The 17,606-nt window shown below is 57.4% G+C and overlaps 1 protein-coding gene across 2 annotated transcripts; it reads left to right on the top strand.

The window, feature by feature from the left end:
• The first annotated feature begins 395 nt into the window (after positions 1-395).
• On the top strand, positions 396-7,728 carry Tedc1 (tubulin epsilon and delta complex 1). Of its 2 annotated transcripts, none has more exons than XM_026405526.2 (8): positions 396-836; positions 926-1,004; positions 1,483-1,670; positions 1,933-2,088; positions 2,929-3,027; positions 5,171-5,257; positions 5,820-5,999; positions 7,195-7,728. In XM_026405526.2, exons 1-8 carry the CDS (start codon positions 690-692, stop codon positions 7,522-7,524), a joined length of 1,266 nt encoding a protein of 421 aa, XP_026261311.2. In that variant the 5' UTR covers positions 396-689; the 3' UTR covers positions 7,525-7,728. The 2 variants fall into 2 exon arrangements, with proteins under 2 accessions (XP_026261311.2, XP_026261310.2); XM_026405525.2 differs by having other exon boundaries at positions 398-836; positions 1,483-1,685.
• The last annotated feature ends 9,878 nt before the right edge of the window (positions 7,729-17,606 follow it).

The following is a 17,606-nucleotide window of genomic DNA, read 5'->3' as shown; positions in this document are numbered from 1 at the left end:
GACTGATACTGTTGGGTCGTGTGGGAAACTTCCGCTTCTGAAGGAAATGGCCACACTGCTTCCCAAAGAAGGTGGGGACAGTGAGGCCTATGTTTGGGCAGGGTAGCTAAGGGCAGAGAGCTGGGGCTAGGGACGGGCGAGGGGCCGGAGTCTGCAGATAAAAGAGTTGACGGCCTTCCCTTCTGGAGCTTCCTTTGCCCAGCTCGTCGGGCGAGGTTACTCACCGAGTCCCCACCCAGCTGCCCGGGGTTATCTGCCGGGTTGTCTGCCCGGGCGGCGGCTTATGAGGCTCTGGCGCCCCCTGGCGTCGAGCCGGGGAGGCTCCGCGGAGGGGCGCCGGCCGCGGCCGGAGTCTGGTTGCACAGTCCTCCGGGGCTCTAGGGGGCGCGCATGTTTTTCATTCAGTGCTGATGACGCCGGGTTGCTAGGTAGTCAATGGCTCGGGGCGCTGATTGGTTGGTTCTGGACGAGGCGGGTGTAGGGCGAAGGTTGGGCGAACGAGTTCAGAAGCCTCGGTGCTGCTGACCTCGAAGGCTCCACCCCAGGAGCGCGGAAGTGTCTTCGCGCCTGACGAATAGACGCAGGGCCAGCGCTCATTGGGTTACGGCGCAAAAGCGGGTCCTGGCCGGCGCGGTGATTGGGCGCCATCTGCCGGGGCGGGCGATCCAAGGAGGCCTGGAGCAGGCTGCATGGGGAGGCGGCGGCGCAGGGTGGACCGGGCGGCCGGAGTCGGGGCCGGGACCCTGCCCGAGGCGATTGCCGCGCTCAGTAGACTGCTGCCCGCTGGGCCCAGCCCGGAGATCTTCCGCCGTGCCAAGTTCGACCGTCCGGAGGCGGTGAGGCCGGCGGCGCGGGCGTCGGGCCAGGAGTTGCCGGATGCAAGGTCAGCCTGGCCCGCTGACCGCGCGCTTTTTGTTCTCTGTAGGCCCCCGCGCTCTGGCGGCTCCTCTTCCACGTACTCGCGCCGCTCCCAGAACGTGGTGCCTCGGCCTCGCTCACTCCGGGTAAGTCCTGTCCTCTGGAATGCCCCGCCCCAAAGGTCTCGACTCAGCCCACCCTGGCGACACTAGCCTGGCGCTGACCCCGCCCACCCGGTGGCACTGGCTCCGCCCAGCTTGGTAAGGCTCCGTCCCAGAGGCTTTGGCTTTGTCCAACTCTAAGGCTCCCACCTCCAAAGGCTCTGGGACCACGCACCCAGAGAGGCACTGGCCCTGCTCAATTCTAAGGCTCCACCCCTGGAGGCTCTGGCCCCTCCCACTCAACCGAAGTCCTGGTTCTGGTTAGACTCTGGTTCAACCAACACCTAACCCCTTCCTTCCAGGTTAGGGTATGGTGCCCTCATCTTAGTTGGAGGACCCAACCCCTACCCCGCGTTGGGTCCTTGTCCTTGTTCCTGTCTCCTCTATTTGGGGGTCCTGAAGGGGTACAGATGATATCCACTTTAGGTAGGCTTCTCCCTGAGCTGGTGGTCTTTTACTCCAGAGGCCCAAGCCCGCCTGGTGAAGGCAGTGCTGTGCTCCCAGGGCTACCCGAGGCCTGTGCTGGCACAGCTTCCGGAGGATGGCTCCCAGGGCAGCCGGGAGCTGCTGCTGGCCCTGTCCTGGCTCCTGGCCCGAGAGCCTCTGATTGAGCGGCTACTGGTGCAGACTCGCGTCCAACTGGGCGACCAGGTGCCTGATTTTGAGGTGGGTGTGTAATAAGGGTGATTGGGCCCAGCTCTGCCCAGATGCCAGGGTGTCTCATGTCCCATGACCTGTGGGCCATCCCATGTCAGACTTGAGGGCAGCCCTTGCTGGGGCTGTCCTGGCTGTCTAGCTGAGAGTGTGCAGGCAGCTAGGTCTGTGGCTGTACCTCCACTGCTCTTACTGTCCTTGCCCCTTCTTCAGGTAGGGTAGAAAGTGAAATAGGGGCTAACCCTTATTACCTCTCCAGAGTGGGGCCCTGGCCAGCTCTGGCCCACCTGTATTACACATGGGAGCAGAAGTCCCCGTGGACCTCCGCTGTGTGCAGTGGCTGATGGGAAAGCTGCGGTTCCGGTGGCGGAACCTGATCTCCAGTCAGCAGGAGCAGTGCACCCTCCTGGGCAAGGTAGTGTTTCACACAGCTCTCCACCAGGGACCAGAGACCCTGGCTACCTTTCCCTATGGCCCATCCCACCAAGCCTGGCAGGGGCTGACCCCAGGCTGCTTGTGGGCCTTCCCTGACCTGGCTGGGGCTGGTGGGGGTTGGGACTGTGATCCAGCTAGGGGACCAGATTTCGATGGAACTGGGCAGTATTGGGAGCCATGGTCAGGGTTCTCAATCCTGCTGGGAGAGAGTCTGCTGGATCAGAGAGCCACGGAGTCAGCTCTACTGTTGCCAGAAATTGTCGCCTTTAGACTCTGCCAAGAAAAACTGTTCCTCCTGGGCACTTCCAGCCCTCTGTTTCCCACCATATTCTGGATGTGGGCTGATCTGGGCAGTGGGCAGCTCCTGTAGGGGCCTTTGAAGGAGCCGTAGAGGTTAGGTTCAAGCGCTCTGGTGCCCAGCACATGACCATTGTGAAGTGAGGGCTGATGGGTTGCTGGGTGGTAGCCATGGGCTCCGTGGTGCTGAGACCCCTTCTGTGGTCTTCTTAGCTGGTCTTTCCTGGGACCTGCTCCTGTTACCTGGCCTTGGCTCCAGCAGCTGCACCAGGTTAGGGGCCCACCTTTCTGGGGCAGGTTTGTAGCTTCCAGAGCCTAGGGCTTGATAGCAGGGCAGGGGGCACCATCCCACTGTATTGGACCCCTGGGGAGGCCCTGAGTAAGATTGCCTGGTGTCCCTCCCTCTGTAAGGGAGGCCGTCTTGCATGGGAGTTGAACTCTGAAGGTGACCATGCTGCTCCAGTGGAGGCCCCGTGCTGGAGAGGGTGCGCCTCCACAGCCTGGGGTCTGCCTTCTGTTCCAGATCCACTTGTATACCCACGGCTGCCACAGTGACCAGAACCTCAGCCATCTGTCTGTCACGGAAACTGAGATGCTCAGGGACCCGGAGGGTGGCCAGCAGGTGAGGGCTCTCTGCTGGGGTGGGTGTTGCCTGAGGTTCGGCAGGGCCTGTTCGGGATGACCTGGGCTGTGCCAGGCTTTGAGCTGTACATGTCTTTGGGTTGTTGCCGAGCTCACTGTCATTGCTGGTGTGGTTGACAGGGGTGTCTTCAGGACTCTTGTCTGTCTCATGAACTGTCCATCTTTCCCAGAATCCTAATAGATTGCTGTGTGTGCACCTCTGACCAGATATGAGCAGGGTCCCAGAAGTGCATGGGTCCAGGCTGGGCTAGTTGAGGAAGAAGACCACAGGAATTAAGGATTGCTGGCCTCAGGTCTGCATTGAACCTGGAGCCCACAAAACAGTTGTCACCTGGTATTGAGGGGAGTCCTGGAGGAGGGACTGTCCATAGGATTGGCTGAGAAGGCACAGCTGCCCTTCAGAGCAGGGGCCTGTTGGGAAGGCTCTGCCCTGGAGACATGGTAGGCCTCAGTCCTGCTTCCTGGTCAGAGGCCACTCAGTGTTTGCGGGACAGTGCTGCCCAGGTGATGTACTCCCTTGGGGTCTCAGCCCTGTGGAGCACAGACCTAGAGAAAAGTCAAGCTCTGAACCTGGGTGGCCATGTACCCTCAGGCAGAGGGTCATTTGCTAAGGCTGCTGGGGCACTAAGGAGAGGAGGGCCAGGGCTGGCCCCGACACCATCCAGTTTCTCCCGTTTCTGCTGTCCCCTCTGCCCTCATCCATGCTGACTTGTCCCCATCCCTTCCCCAGGGGCTTTTTGCCGCTCCCTTCTTCTTGGCAGAAACCATAGGGAGTAGCTAGGAGCCTGGCCCTGCTGCCTGCTGGCCCTCTGGGCCAGAGTGCCCTGTGTGCCCTGCCCAGCTGTGGCTTGTTCTGCTCGAGGCCGGCTGTCACCTTCACACTGAACTCGGGACTGACTCGAGTGGGGCACTGCTGGCAGGAGGGCCAAAGCTCCAGCCAGTAGCTCCTCCTCTGGCTCTTCTGCCTCATCCCAGTTCTGCCTACAACCTGGCAGGTGGGACAGGGGGTCCAGGGCTCAGAGGCGGATGGCTCCTGGTCTCCACTGTCTGCTCTGCTGGGGCTTCTGCCCTGGGACATCTGGCCGTCAGATGCAGCTTTGGCGCTTTATGCTCCAGGTGATTTATATGCACCCATTGTGACTGAGTGTGCCCACCTGGTGAGGCCTGCCTGGCCTTGGTGCCAGCTGGGCCTGGCTCCCTGGATGAGGCCTGGGCTAGCCTCAGAAGGGCTTGTGCTTGGCTTTGGAGGTGCTGAGACAGCATTTGGATGTCCCCACCTGCCCTTGACTCTGTCCCCCTTTCGGAGGTGACTCAGCAAGGCCCAGGCTTTCAGCCCCTGGTCCCTGGTTTAGAGCAGGACAGGGGCTGCCCAGGCTCCATCTGGGCCTGCCTGAGCCCCTCAGTGTGGGGTGGGGACCTAGAGGGGGAGGCAGGATGTGTTGGTGCTTCAGGATTTCAAACAGCAGTGGTTAGGTGAAGTGGCACCACGCTTGGCCTCCTTCCAAGTTTCTGGACAGACCTGGCTAAAGTCTGGATCTGGCCTACCTGAGAGCTTGCACTGCTGGGACAGGTCCTAGAAGCTTCTGGAATGACCTATGGCTGGTGTGAGCAGCTGGCATGCTGCTGGGTGACTGGGCAGTTCTCTTGGTCACTGGTGGAGCCTGCAACCTTCGTTTGTCCCCTGTGCCCTTAGTCCTGCTGGGGGTGCCAGAAGACATCAGAGTGCAACCCCAGAGAAGAGGAAGGGGAGGTGTTCCATGCCCGACCCCAGTCCAGGGGTGCTGGGCATCCTGGGGACTCTTGGAAGCTGTGTTAACTGCTCTTTTGCTGGTGTGTCTCGGTGCCTGAGTGGGAGTGGGGGGGCCTGTGGACATACTCTGCACTCCCCTTGCCCTGGTCTGGCTCCCTGCATCTCTCATGAGTCTCCCAACACTGTCCCTGGCATGGGTGTGCTTTGAGGGGAAGGGTGGCTAGGCCTGGTCATGCGTTGGGCTACCCTGCCCTGCAGAAAGGTGGCAGAAACCATAGGAGTGGCTCGGGAGCACGTACCTGGCCCTGCTGCCTGCTGGTCCTCTGGGCCAAGGGGCCCTGTGTGCCCTGCCCAGCTGTGGCTTGTTCTGCAGCTGCTGTGGGCACTGGAATGTGAGAACACCCGTCTGAAGGCAGCTCTGGAGTGGCGGCGCTGGGAACTGGTATTCTGGCGGTGGATGGTGAGCTAGGCTGCCCCCTCTCCTCCCCTTCCCTTCCTGGCCCAGGTGGTGGGTTTGGGCAGGGTGGGTGGGGGGGCGCACCTCCCAGACAGGAAGAAGAGGCTCTAAGGGAGCCCACACCCCAGATCTGGCACCCAAAGTCCAGGGCTTTGCCCACGACCTTTGCATGTCTTCTGGGGAGGCCCAACATTGCTGGCCATGGCCTCTAGCACCCACAAGTGTCTTCTTTTTTATCCTTTTCTTTTTGGTGCTGGGGATTGAACCCAGGGGTACTTAATCAGTGAGCCACATCCCCAGCCCTTGTTTTTTTTATTTTGAGCAGGGTCTTGGTAATTTGCTTAGGCTGGTGTTGAACTTGTGATCTTCCTGCTCCAGCCTCCCAAGTTGCTGGGATTACAGGCCTGAAGTATTGAGTTTTGTGCCTTCCTGGATGCTACCTTGCTGGGGTGTCAGTAGCTGTCCAGACCTCTGTGGGACCTGGGAGGGCCACCACTGCCTCCTGGGGCCTCTGTCTCCCCTAATGGAAGCCATGCCTGGAACATGCCCACTTATCTCCCTGCAGGACACGGTCCTGGGCATCTGCCCTCCAGAGAGCCCTGCTGCAGCCTCACAACCCACGATCCTGCCCAGGATTCCTGAGCAAGGGCTTGGCAAGCTGGAGCAGGTAGCGCAGGAGCTGCAGGCCCTACACGAGGAGCTGCTGGAGGCAGGCGCCGCCCGGCGGGTGGCCTGGGAGGCCCAGGTGAGTGTAGCAACTCTGTCCTCTGGACCCTCTCAGCCCCATGCTGTCTCCTGGGGAGTGCCCACCATAGAGCCTGGCGGCCTATCTGAGCTACTGAATCACCGATCTAGTTGGATTAAGTTTGGTAGGTGGTACATTCAGGTACCAGACTCCACCCAGGCAGGAGGCTGCACACTGAAGGCCCACCTGTTCCCCAGGATAGCTACTATGTCTCCTGACTGGCCTTTAGGGGTCTTCACTTTTCACGGGAATCAGTGGAGAGGGGAGCAAGCCCACATTGCGTCGTTTGCCTGCCATTCCTGTGCATGTTCACAGTCATCCCCTGAGTCCTGCGGGTCTGTGGGGACATGTGGCCCTCCTGCAGCGTCACCCCGAGCCAGCTATGGCTGCAGATACTACTTGCAGCCACATGCTCTTGTGACTCCAGGCAGATTCCCTTAGACTCTTCCTGAGCCTCCGTGAAGAGTGGCGATGCCCCTGTGGCCTGTCACCCCCTCACCCTGCTGAGTGGCACCCCCTTATCCTCACTGCTCCCAAGAATGGGTCTGCCTCCTGCTGCTGCTCGGGGCCTTGTGGAGTCCTTGAGAACTGTGCTGCCCAAAGGCTCAGGGTGGCTCCCTGGGGTCATCTGGAGAGAGCTAGAGGCTTGAAGTTCCCATGGACGTGACCCCCTCTCCAGATTACCCTCCACAGGGTCCTGGATAGAGTTGGCCTCAATGGCGGGAGGTGGAAGGGTGGGCAGCCCTGGGTCCTGTATTCCTGGTGAGCCCACCTTTCAGTCCCTGCCTGAGAGCTCAGGAGGTGTGAAGTGCTGGGCTGAACCCAGGAGGACAGTTCGTTGGGGGTCTTTGCTCTGACCTCTGAAGGGCTTTGAGAGCTGCCAGGCCCACCCTCACTCCTGCCCAGTAAGCCATTTGGGGGTCCTGCAGCTCAGGCAGGGAGTGGGGTCAGGCGGGGCCTGTTGCCCTTTGTTCTGGGAGTCCCCCTGGCATAGCTGCCTCTGGTGCAGGGCTTGGGCACTCCATCAGGCTGAGGCAGAGCTCAGGACTGGGGGCGTCTTGCATTGGCCTGAGGCTAGACCTGCTTTCTGAGACAGGAGGATAGACACCTGGGCCCAGGGTTGCCCAGGGCCTGCGCCCTGTGTCCTGGGGCAGAGTCCCTTGGGCTCAGTAGCTGCCGTATCTGCTCCTTGCAGGTTGGAGGCCTGGGCCGGGGGCCACAGTGGAGTTCTGTGCGCAGGGCCTCTCAGGAGGCTGTGGACCGAGAGCTGGCAGCCCTGCGGAGGTCCTGGGAGCAAGACAGGGGCTCCACCCCACCCCAGGGGCCCCACCGGCTGGTGAGAAGGGAGGAGAGTGCTGCAAGGACCCAGGGCCTGCAGGCGGCCGGGCTGGCCAAGCTGCTGAGGCGCCAGGAGGCCTGTCTGCAGGCCACGTTGCACCGCCTACAGGGACAGTGCCAGCAGGAGCTGGCCAGGCTGGCAGGAGCCCTGCCTGGCCTCATTTGGATCCCGCCACCCCGACGCTGACGGCCTGTGGACATGCCCTCCCTGTGTGGGAACCTGCCCTGGCCCAGACAAGAGCTGGTAGCCATGTGCCACCGTGGATGCAGAGGTTGGGCCGCGTACTGAATGACCAGGATCCAGACCCTTGGCCTGTAGTACTGGGGCAAAGGGACCCAGAAATAAACAGTGGAGGCCTCCCCGTAGGGAGCAGGCCACTGTCCGTCTTTTGCTGCCCTTCTAGGTTCTGTCTGAGGGTGGACGGAAGGGGCATCTTGGGTCAGGCGAGATACCCCTGGGTGGTGGTGGACTAGCTGGAGCCAGTGCAGGGCTGGCCAGGGCTGGGAGACACCTGGCCTGCACACCGGGTGAGTGTGGGGACCTGGGGAGGATGGCTGTGTCACCTCCCCAGGTTCCCATGGCATGCCCAGCTCTAGGCTATGGGCACAGCCTCCCTCCTGTGCTAGGCCTGCTGTGGGTGGGGGCCGGATGGGAGCTCTGGGGGCTCTGCTTTCCTGGGGGTGGTGGCCTGGGAGTGAGGGGGAGGCCGCAGTGTGGACAGAGGGGCCTTGTTCCTGAGGCTGCTCAGGGAATTCAGCTCTGACAAAGGGCTGCTTGTATGTGCGACGTGCCCACAGCCTGGTGGAGCAACTTCCATCCCAGCGTCCCCCTAGCCAACAGGCACAGGTGGGCCCTGTGGCCTCTGGCCCTGCCTCCCGCCTCCTAGGGTCCACACCGTGACCTGGCACTGGGTGGGTGATAGGGTCAGTTGGCTGTGTGCAGCCTCCTGCCAGCCTAGGCCCAACCCTAATTCAGCCTCTGGGAACCTGGTTTTTCTGCCAGAATGTTCCTTTATGGGACTTTTCCTGCCCGGTTCGTATGTGCTGGAGCAATAGCCTACACCTGGGCTCTGACTCTGCCCGGGGCTCCTTGGCCTCTGGGGCTGTACACCCCGCTACTCCTCTTGGCCAGCCATTGCTAGCATGCCATCTTCAGGAATACTAGCTGGACGGGGTGGTGTCCAGCAGGTTGTGCCTGACTCTCGTGGACATGGCCCTGAAGAGTCACAGGGGCCCCTGATGTGCCACAGGTGTGTGTTCTTGCTCCCTGGCCCCCTATCCCACCTGAGGCCCCTCCCCCAGCCCTTCTTGCTCCTCCTGGCTTCTTCTGCCCCAGGGCACTTGGAGTCCAGCCTCCTGGAGTTGCTTCCGGCCCTGCAGCTATCTGCCGTTGTGCCCTGGGCCTGCACGTAACAGTCACATGCAGCCAGGCCACTTCTGGTCCCTGCATCTGGAGGAGGTCCTAACCCAGGACTCCCACTGGCCCTCCACAGCTTGAGTTTTGAAGCCCAAAGGCAGATGTGATGCCAGGCACCCCCTCTGCCTCCTTTGCTCTGCAGGTCCAAAGAGTCCAGTTAGGACCACGGGCGTGTGTGTATTGTGTGTGCGCACGCGCGTGTGTGTGCGTTGTATGGTGTGCCTGTGCACATGACCATGGTGACCGTGGTAGCTCAGACCCTGGTGCTTCTAAGGAAGGGGCCTGCAGGGGGCCTGCCTGAGGGCCCAGGCGTACTCAGTGTGGTGAGTGGTCACTGGGGAGGCCTCTGGTGTTGGGTGCCAGCTCTTCCACCCGGTGCTAGAAACAGCCCTGCCGTGTGACTTGCCTGCTCTTCATCCTGAGCTCCCACGCAGGGTTAAAATCAAGTGCGGGTGGGCCATGACTTCCTCAGGGGCCTCTGGAGAACCTGGGGGAGAGTCCCTTCCAGGTTCCCAGGAGTGTTGACCTAGGCTGCTCTGGGGTCCCCACCCGTGGCCCAGCATCTTGGAGCAGGCCCTGAAGGTCATCAGACACTCCTGTCCTCTCTGACTTTGAGGAGCTGGTATGAACTTGCCCCTGCCCTCGCTCCTCCAGATAACCTTCCTGTCTTACCCAGGGGACAACCAGGACCTGTAGGCACGCTTGGTCTAGCATGTTGTGTGACTGGGAGTCCGTCTGAGGACATGCATTCTGAACCCCAGGTTCCCGTGAAGAGGCAGGTATGTTCTTACAGGAAGCAGCAAGAGGGCAGCAGGGCAGCTTCCCGACACCTGCCTCTGTGGGAAAGCATGATCACTTTGACTCTATCAAACGGAACTCCCAGACGCAGTGGCGCACACGCAATCCCATCAACTCTGGAGGCTGAGGCAGGAGGATTGCAAGTTTGAGCATAGCCTAGGCAACTTAGAGACCCTACCTCAAAAAACAGGACTGGGGGTGCTTAGGCTGTAGCTTAGTGGTAAAGCGCTTGCCTCGTATGCGTGAGGCACTGAGTTTGATCCTCAGCACCACATAAAAGTAAATGAAGATACTGTGTGTTCATCTACAACTAAAAAATATACATAAAATATTTTTTTAAAAAAAGGACTGGGGGCTAGGGCTGTGGCTCAGTGGTAGAGCACTTGCCTAACAGTTGAGGCACTGGGATCCATCCTTAGCATCACATAAAAATAAATAAAATAAAGGCGTTCTGTCCATCTACATCTAAATAAATATATAAATAGATACATTAAAAACATCACTGGAAGTGTAGGTCAGTGGTAGAGTGCTCCCCAGTTCAGTCCCTAGTACCCTGAGAAATAAAATCCTGGAAACTTCTGTTTACTAGAAGACAACATAACCCAGGGTGTATCTGAGTGGTAGAGCGGTTGCCTAGCATGTGTGAGGCACTGGGTTCCATCCCTAGCGCCTCAAAAAAAAAAAAAAAAAAAAAAAAAAAAAAGCCAGAGTGGAGAATTTGCTTGCTATGTTTATGGCAGATAATTAGTGTCAGGACAACACATGGGACCATCAAGGGTGAAGAAGGTAAATGTGCTAGATGGGGTGGGTGCCGTAGAGCAGGGCCTAGGAGAGGCCAAGTGGTTGGCAGTGTCCACCTTCACTAGCAGTAGAAGGGGCTGAGCATGGTCCTGGGCTGGTGAGGACTGGCACTGTGGTGGGGAGTGGAAGGACCTCAGCCTGCAAGCACACTCTGGAGAGTCATGCTCAGTGTGCAGGGGCCCAGCAGTGTCCCCTGGCAGCAGTTCATAGGGCTGCACAGGGACCGAGACGCTGATGGCTATGGGAAGCCCAGGGTGCGTACACAAGTGGAGCAGTGGAGAGCCTTCATAGAAGGACAAGTCACAGGAAGACACAGGAGGACATTAGAGAAGGTCAGCAGTAGGATGCTGGCCTGGCATGCTTGAGCCTTTGGGTTCAGTCCCCACACCCCGCCCCTGCACAGGGAAGGGTCTGGCATTGACTGTCACCTCACCATGGCGTAGGGTGGGAGACAGGCGCAGGGAAGTTCTCTGTGCAGGTGGCTCCCTGGACATGGGTGTTTTGCTCCATGACTTGATGTACATTCCTGCTGTTGGGCGTGTCTCCTACATTGTGAAGACAGACGGATGGAGTGCAGCGTGCAGCCCTGTGCCCAGCCTGTGGTTTTAGTTGGTTCTGCCCATTCTGTGCTTGTGGCGGGGCATGGGTCAACCTGGTCAGTGGGCAAGCCTGGTGGGCCCATAGCCGATCAGGACCATGCCCTTCTGCTGCTGCACTAGCATGTGGATGCCCAAGGGGTGTCCCCTGTGTCCTGCTGACACCCAGCTTTGGCTGGGAAGCAGGATGCCTAGGTACCATTGGGGAGTAACTCGGTTGGTTAGGTGTGGTGGGTTCTGTTTAAGCTCGGGAACCTGGCCTTTACTGCCTTGCCCTTGGGTCCGTACCCTGGGTCTTTGCGTGTGGTGGCGGTGGTGGCAGTGAGGTCTCCTGCCTGTCCTTTGGCCTCTGGCCTCATGGCTCTTTGTGAGTGCACAGTCCCGGCTCTCCTTTGCCCCACAGGAGCCCCAGGTTCGGAGCCTTCCCTGCTCTGCGGGTCGTGGGCCTTGAGCTGCCCATCCTCACCCTGCCTCTGGCTTCTCTGGTCCTCGGCTTTGCTCATCCATTTGGCCAGAATTCTGAGTGGTGGGGTCAGCACAGAGGCCCCATAGCTCATGCGCAGGAGGGAAGTAAAAACCCCACAGGCAAGTGCAGGGGACAGGGCAGTGGCAAGGGAGGTCAGAGGGCCTGTGCAGTGGGAAGCAGGTCTCTCAGAGGCCCAAGGAGGGTGGTGCAGGTGGGGGACATGAGGACACTTGTTGGGGACAGTAGGCTGTGTGGGTCAGCGAGGCCTGGGTCTGGTCTTTGGAATGATCCCCTCTGCCTGGGGGAGGAGCCGTTCTGGGGCCCAGCAGAGGGCAGGGAGGGTGGCCCAGGGAAACTCAGCTGATATTGTGAGCCATCATGGATGAGCTCTGTTGGCCATCTAGAGCTGGGCAGGCGGAGCATGGGCACAGGCAGCCTAGGAACCCAGCTTTGGCAAGTTCACCTTGGCTTCTGAGTGGAGATGTCTGGGTGGTGAGCTTGGAGCTAAAGAGCAGGATGAGACCCCTGGGGCATGGTGGGACCACGCTGGGCGTGGTGGGGCTAGGGACCAAGTCAGAGAGTGAGCTCTGGTCCTCTGACTTGCAGCTGGAAGAGGAGCTTCAGTTAGCAAGAGGAGGGCAGAGGGACCAAGGGGCAGGTCAGGTGGGCTGGGGGAGGGCAGGTCTTGGAGGACAAGGAAGCCGAGGATTGGCTCTTGTGTCCAGCATCCTGGAGTGAGGTGGGATGGGTGCCGGCCTGCTGGGCTCAGGAGAGGAGGAGAGTATGCACCTCAGCTCCTGCCGTCTGCAGGGGAGGCCCAGAGAAGTGGGTGCTGACTGCAGGGAGCTGGATCTGTCTTAGCCCAGTTGGCAGGACACGAAAATATGGTGACTGTCATGAGGGAAGAAGCCTTTTGCTGTCGGGAGGCTGGGAGCAAGGGGCCCCGGGGGCAAGATGTCTGCAAGTTTCCTGCAGAAGGACTGGGGAGGCAGGGTGAGCAGCCTCAGCACCTGCCATGCAGCAGTCTGCACATTCTGGGGTGTGGGGCCGCCCCGCGGTGGCTGGGGCTCGTTCATGTATGAAAGTTGTGCTTGCAGGCTCGTCCTGTACTGTCACCAAGGGGCAGGCCCCCCCCAGATCAGTGAGGCCCCAGACATCCAAGCTCCAAAGATAGAAAACAAAAACAAGACCCAGGAAATAAAAGGACACTCAATGCCATGGTGATCGCAACCAGCAGGATGTGGGCTTTGAAGGGAGAGCTGTGTGGCCAGGCCACTGCCTGGGCACCAGGCTGTCATGGGCCATGCCTTGAAAGGCCCTGAGGTCAGGCAGGAGGGTGTCGCTGGACCTCGTTTTATAGTACCCAAGAAATGCGCAGAGTGAGCTGTGGCTCTCGGAGAACAGGAAGGACGGGCCCCAGAGGGAAAGCCCTGCTGATTCCAGGCCCCAGGTTGGACAGAGCCCCAGAATCCTGCTGACCTCCCCTAGTGAACCCTCCTGCGAGTGTGGCTGCCCATGGAGGCTGAGCAGCCGGCACTGACTCCCAGACCCTTGACGGAATCATGCCGCTGGAGATCACAGCCTGTCTGGGGAAGTGTGGGCAGCCTCAGAAGGGCCGTCCACTCCTGCTCACCCCAAGGACAGGATCAGCAAGCGGCCAGCACGTGGCCCCCAGGGCTGAGAGCTCCTACTGGGCAGAGTGGACAGCCAGTGTCTGCTGTGCACCAGTGGCCTCCACGTGGCCAGGCCTCCCTTTTGTGGTCTGAGCTTTCCACTGAGCCAGTCCTGCATCAGTGATATGAGCTGAGTCACACGGGGGGATGGAGACGGGCACCTGACCCTACAGGTGTGGCCCCAGAGACCCTGGGTTGTGAGCTGGGTGCAGGGATGGCGGCGAGGGTGTGCTGCCTGCCCCGCTTCAGGGAGTGGGAAATGCAGCAGTGGGTGTCCCCCATCCCCTCCCGGGGTCTGCCTGTTACAGCAGCTGGCTTTTACCCTGACTGGGCTCCCTGACCTTTCTCACAGTGCTCTTAGTGTCTTAGAGAGTTTTTCACTATGCCCTTTCTTCACAAGAGATATCTAACAGTCCTGTTTATTTATTAGGACCAAACAGCCCTAAAAGTTTATGTCCTGGCAACTTAGTAGCAGTTTAGATATGAGAAAGACCCTTAAATTGGAAAGAATCCAAGCCCTTGATTTAATTCTTAAGTAGCTATAACTGTTTGCTGAGAGGTTGTGCAGGTCTGTTAGGCTCTGCACACCTTTTTAACCGTATCAGGTTGAACACCATCACCTGTGTGTCCTGCTTCACATTGATTTCCGCCTGGTATCTGCTTTTATCTCAGGGAGGTTGTAAACCCAGCTTGGCAGAGACGTCATCAAAAGGGAAGCTCTGTGTGCTCTTGAATGGGTTGAGAGGAGTCCAACAGGCTGCGCACCCCTCAGAACTTTACAATGCCTGCAGCCCCCTTGAGGATTCCCTGCGGCACAGGGTTCAGAACGGCAGCTACAGCTGGTCCCGTCTTTAAGCCTTCCCCTTCTGTTTCTGTGTAGTGTTGTGTCCTAAGGTGACCTAAGGTGCCACCGTCCACACTGAGGCCAGCTCTTCTCTCTTCCAGCCAGCCCACCTCACCCGTGTCCAGCAGGGTGCATGCACCTAGCTGTTTCCCAAGGATGCTGCCTGCTGTCTCCAGTTCTCTGCCTTCATGGAGAGCCCTGCTGGCAGGTGGCAGGAGCAGTGCTCTGGGCTGCATACCCAGGACCGGCCAGCAGAGCCAGGCCCGTTGTCCTCCACCAGACGTGGATGGCACTGCTGCTGCCCCCCTCCAGGTTTTCTGTGTCGGCAGGATTGCGTCAACTTGGTTTCTCTGACTGGTGAATCTGAACATCTTTTCAGCACGTGCTTAGTTCTTTGGGTTTCCTCTTCTGTAAATGCCTGGTTGTATCTTTTGACTTTTTTGGGGGGTGGGGTGGGGTGGGGTGAGGGAGTGGATTGCTCTCTTAAAACTCGATTTTCAGGAACTCTCTGAAAACCTGCGGTAGGAAGGCCCAGGGTTTGCACATTATGACCTCTTCTCGCCTCTGTTCTGCGGCTGGCCATCGGCCTGTGGTCTCCCAGGAGCTCTTCCTTCTGCTGTGCTCCAGTCCCTGTCTTTTGCCTCCTGTGTTGTCCTCCTGTCACCTTCTTGCAGTTGTGGCCTGTGAATTCTGTGTGGCGCTGGGGCTGGAACCTGGGGCCTGAGTGTGCTGGGTGAGCCCTTTGCCATTGAACTGTCCCCACTCCCACCTGTCACCGTTCCTTTAACCTTTAGGTCTTCAGTCCAGCCATGTCCCTCCCTCGGGCAGCTCTGGGGAGTCCAGCTTCTTTCCATACACAGAGTAGCTGACACCTATCCTTTCCTCATTGGACCCTGTTGTCACCTCCACTTTTGGCCCGTTTGTGGGGGTCTTGCTGTCCCCGTGGGCCTTGCCTGCCGTGATGCCACACAGCCTGTGCCACATTGTTCCCTGTCAGGGCTAGATGGGGCAGTGGAACAGGGTCACTGCTGGTGTGGAGAGGTGCTGCGAGGGGGGCCTCCCTGGTGTTCCCGCTGCTCGTAGCAACTGGCCGCAGGGACGGTGGCCCCTGTCCTACAGGACGTACCTCCTTCCCCCGAGGGAGTGATGCTTGCCGGGTGCTCTTGATACATAACAATCCAGGTAGAAAGTTTCCTTCCTCTCTGGATTTCCTGAGTTTTTTTAATAATTGTAAATATTGAAAGCTTTGTCTTATTTAGGATGTTTCTATCAATGTTTAAACTGAAACAGGCCTATGATTTTTTTCTCTGTTGTATTAGTATTTCTTTTTGGATTTTGGAATCAAGGTCACATTGGCCCTACTGAAGCCTCTGCAGTCTGTTTTCTGGAATAATTTGCTAAGGTAGGAATTAACTGATCTTTGATATTCAGTAGAATCATCCAGACCTGGGAGCTGTTATTTATTTTTATCATTATTATCTATTTTCCTTAATGCATGCTCAAGAGCAAACTCTACATTCTAAAATACATTATTTTGGTATTTTATATGAAGAATCTAAACAGTGGTTCATGTATCTACTTTTGCTGGTGATTCTGCTCATCCAGCTCCATGTACTTGGAGGCTAATTGTTCGGTGTTCACTTTTGTGATGGATACACTTTGTTGTTTCTTGGAGCTTTCTTTAATTCATGTTTGCTTGGTATATGCTAATTTGTTCTTTCTTTTTCAATCTTAATGTGTCTTTTTTAAAAAAAATTATGTGTTTCTTCTATAGCATCTTGCTGACTTTTAGAAAATTCGAACACAAAAATGTTGTCTTAGTGGGCTGGGGCTGTAGCTCAGTGGTAGAGCGCTCGCCTAGCATGCATGAGGCACTGGGTTCGATCCTCAGCACCACATAAAAATAAATAAAATAAAGGCATTCTGTCCATCTACAACTACAAAAAATTCAAAAAAACTTTTTGTCTTAGTGAATTTACACAAACTGTAATTATGGTTATATTAGGACTTCTCTCTGCTATTGTATTTTTTAAATATTTATTTTTTAGTTGGACACAATACCTTTATTTATTTATTTTTATGTGGTGCTGAGAATCGGACTCAGGGCCCTGCATGTGCTAGGCAAGCGCTCCACCACTGAGCCACAGCCCCAGCCCTGCTATTGTATTTTGTTCTTTCATTTTTTTTCTTTTTTTCTTTTCCACTTTCCATTGGAAAGATGGAATTTACTTCTGTTGATGTAGACATTGTTATGTTTTATTTTTATTCTGTCATTGCTCTGGATTTCAAAGCCATTTTCATGGTTATTTTTGAACTTATTACTATTTTCACGTTTTCCTAACAAAATAAGTGCTGTAGCACCGTCTCTTACCCTCAGGTTTCTGTCTCTTTTGAAACGTCTCTTGGGCTCTAATCTGCTTGTAATCTATGCTTCCCATGAGCCCTCACACTACTCAGCCTTCAGTGGTCATCTGTGGTCACCCTGGGTTGGTCAGTGTGGAGTTCCCATAACAGATTCCCGAGGTCATCAGCCTATGAGGAGGAAAGGTTTATTTTGGTTCTTGGTTTTGGTGGCTTCAGCTCATGGCCGGTTGGCCCACGTGGATTGGCCCCCTTGCTCTGGGCCCAGGCGGAAGGGGATGTCTTGGCACAGCCTGTGGCACAGCTGGTCTCATGTCTGGGATGTGAGAGAGAGGAAGAGGAGGGGCTGGGTCCCAGTATCCACTTCAGGTAGCCCCCAGCGACCAGAAGACCCCCCAGGGCCCGCCTCTGAAGGCTGCCAGCACCGCAACAGCACCACTGGAGGAGAAGGCCCGTAGCATGTGGGTTGTGCAGGTCTGGACTGCAGCACTGGGCACAGCCCCTCTAGCAGGCATGGGAGGCACCTCTTCAGTGTCCAACTCCTGCTGGGTCAGACACTGCAGTTCCCGAGAGCGCTCTGGAGAAGGTGGGCAGGAGGAGGTAGGGGAGCTGGTGTCCACTTCATCGCCAATGGGAGCAGGTCTGCAGAGCGCCCTGACTGTGAGGAGGTGGAGGAGGGTACTCAGGAGCATCTGAAGAATGCCCTCGCCTCCCTCAGCCTGCAGGCACGCGCCCCCCACACCGCAGCCACTGCTTGCTGCCTGCTGCCATCAAGTCGGTAATAAAGTGTCCAAAACCTCTCTGCCGAGTCCTCCATGCTCTCTCTTTGAGACAGGAAAGCAGTGTGCTGGGACCCTGAAGCCCTGCGGCTGAACACAGCCAGCCTGTCCAGCCTTTGCCCTTTTTATTCTCTTGCGGGCAGTGCTGGGGTGGAACCCAGGGCCTCTTGCAGTAGGAAAGCAGTCACCGCTGAGCTACAGCCCCAGCCTCTGCAGTTTTGAGCTGCACTGTCTTCTTGCTGATTTTGAAGATTTAAAAAAAATACCACTGTTCTTCTAATTTCAATGAGATTATGTCCCTCTAAATGCATACTTAGGGGCTGGGGATGTGGCTCGGGCGGTAGCGCACTCGCCTGGCATGCGTGCGGCCCGGGTTCGATCCTCAGCACCACATACCAACAAAGATGTTGTGTCCGCCGAGAACTAAAATAAATAGATAAATAAATTCTCTCTCTCTCTCTCTCTCTCTCTCTCTCTCTCTCTCTCTCTCTCTCTCTCACCCACCCTCTCCTCTCTCTTTAAAAAAAAAATAAT

Source organism: Urocitellus parryii, chromosome 6 (assembly GCF_045843805.1).
Source record: "Urocitellus parryii isolate mUroPar1 chromosome 6, mUroPar1.hap1, whole genome shotgun sequence".
NCBI classification, from domain to species: Eukaryota; Metazoa; Chordata; class Mammalia; order Rodentia; family Sciuridae; genus Urocitellus; species Urocitellus parryii.
The sequence above is the reverse complement of the archived record's forward strand: the minus strand, read 5'-3'. Positions and strand labels throughout refer to the sequence as shown.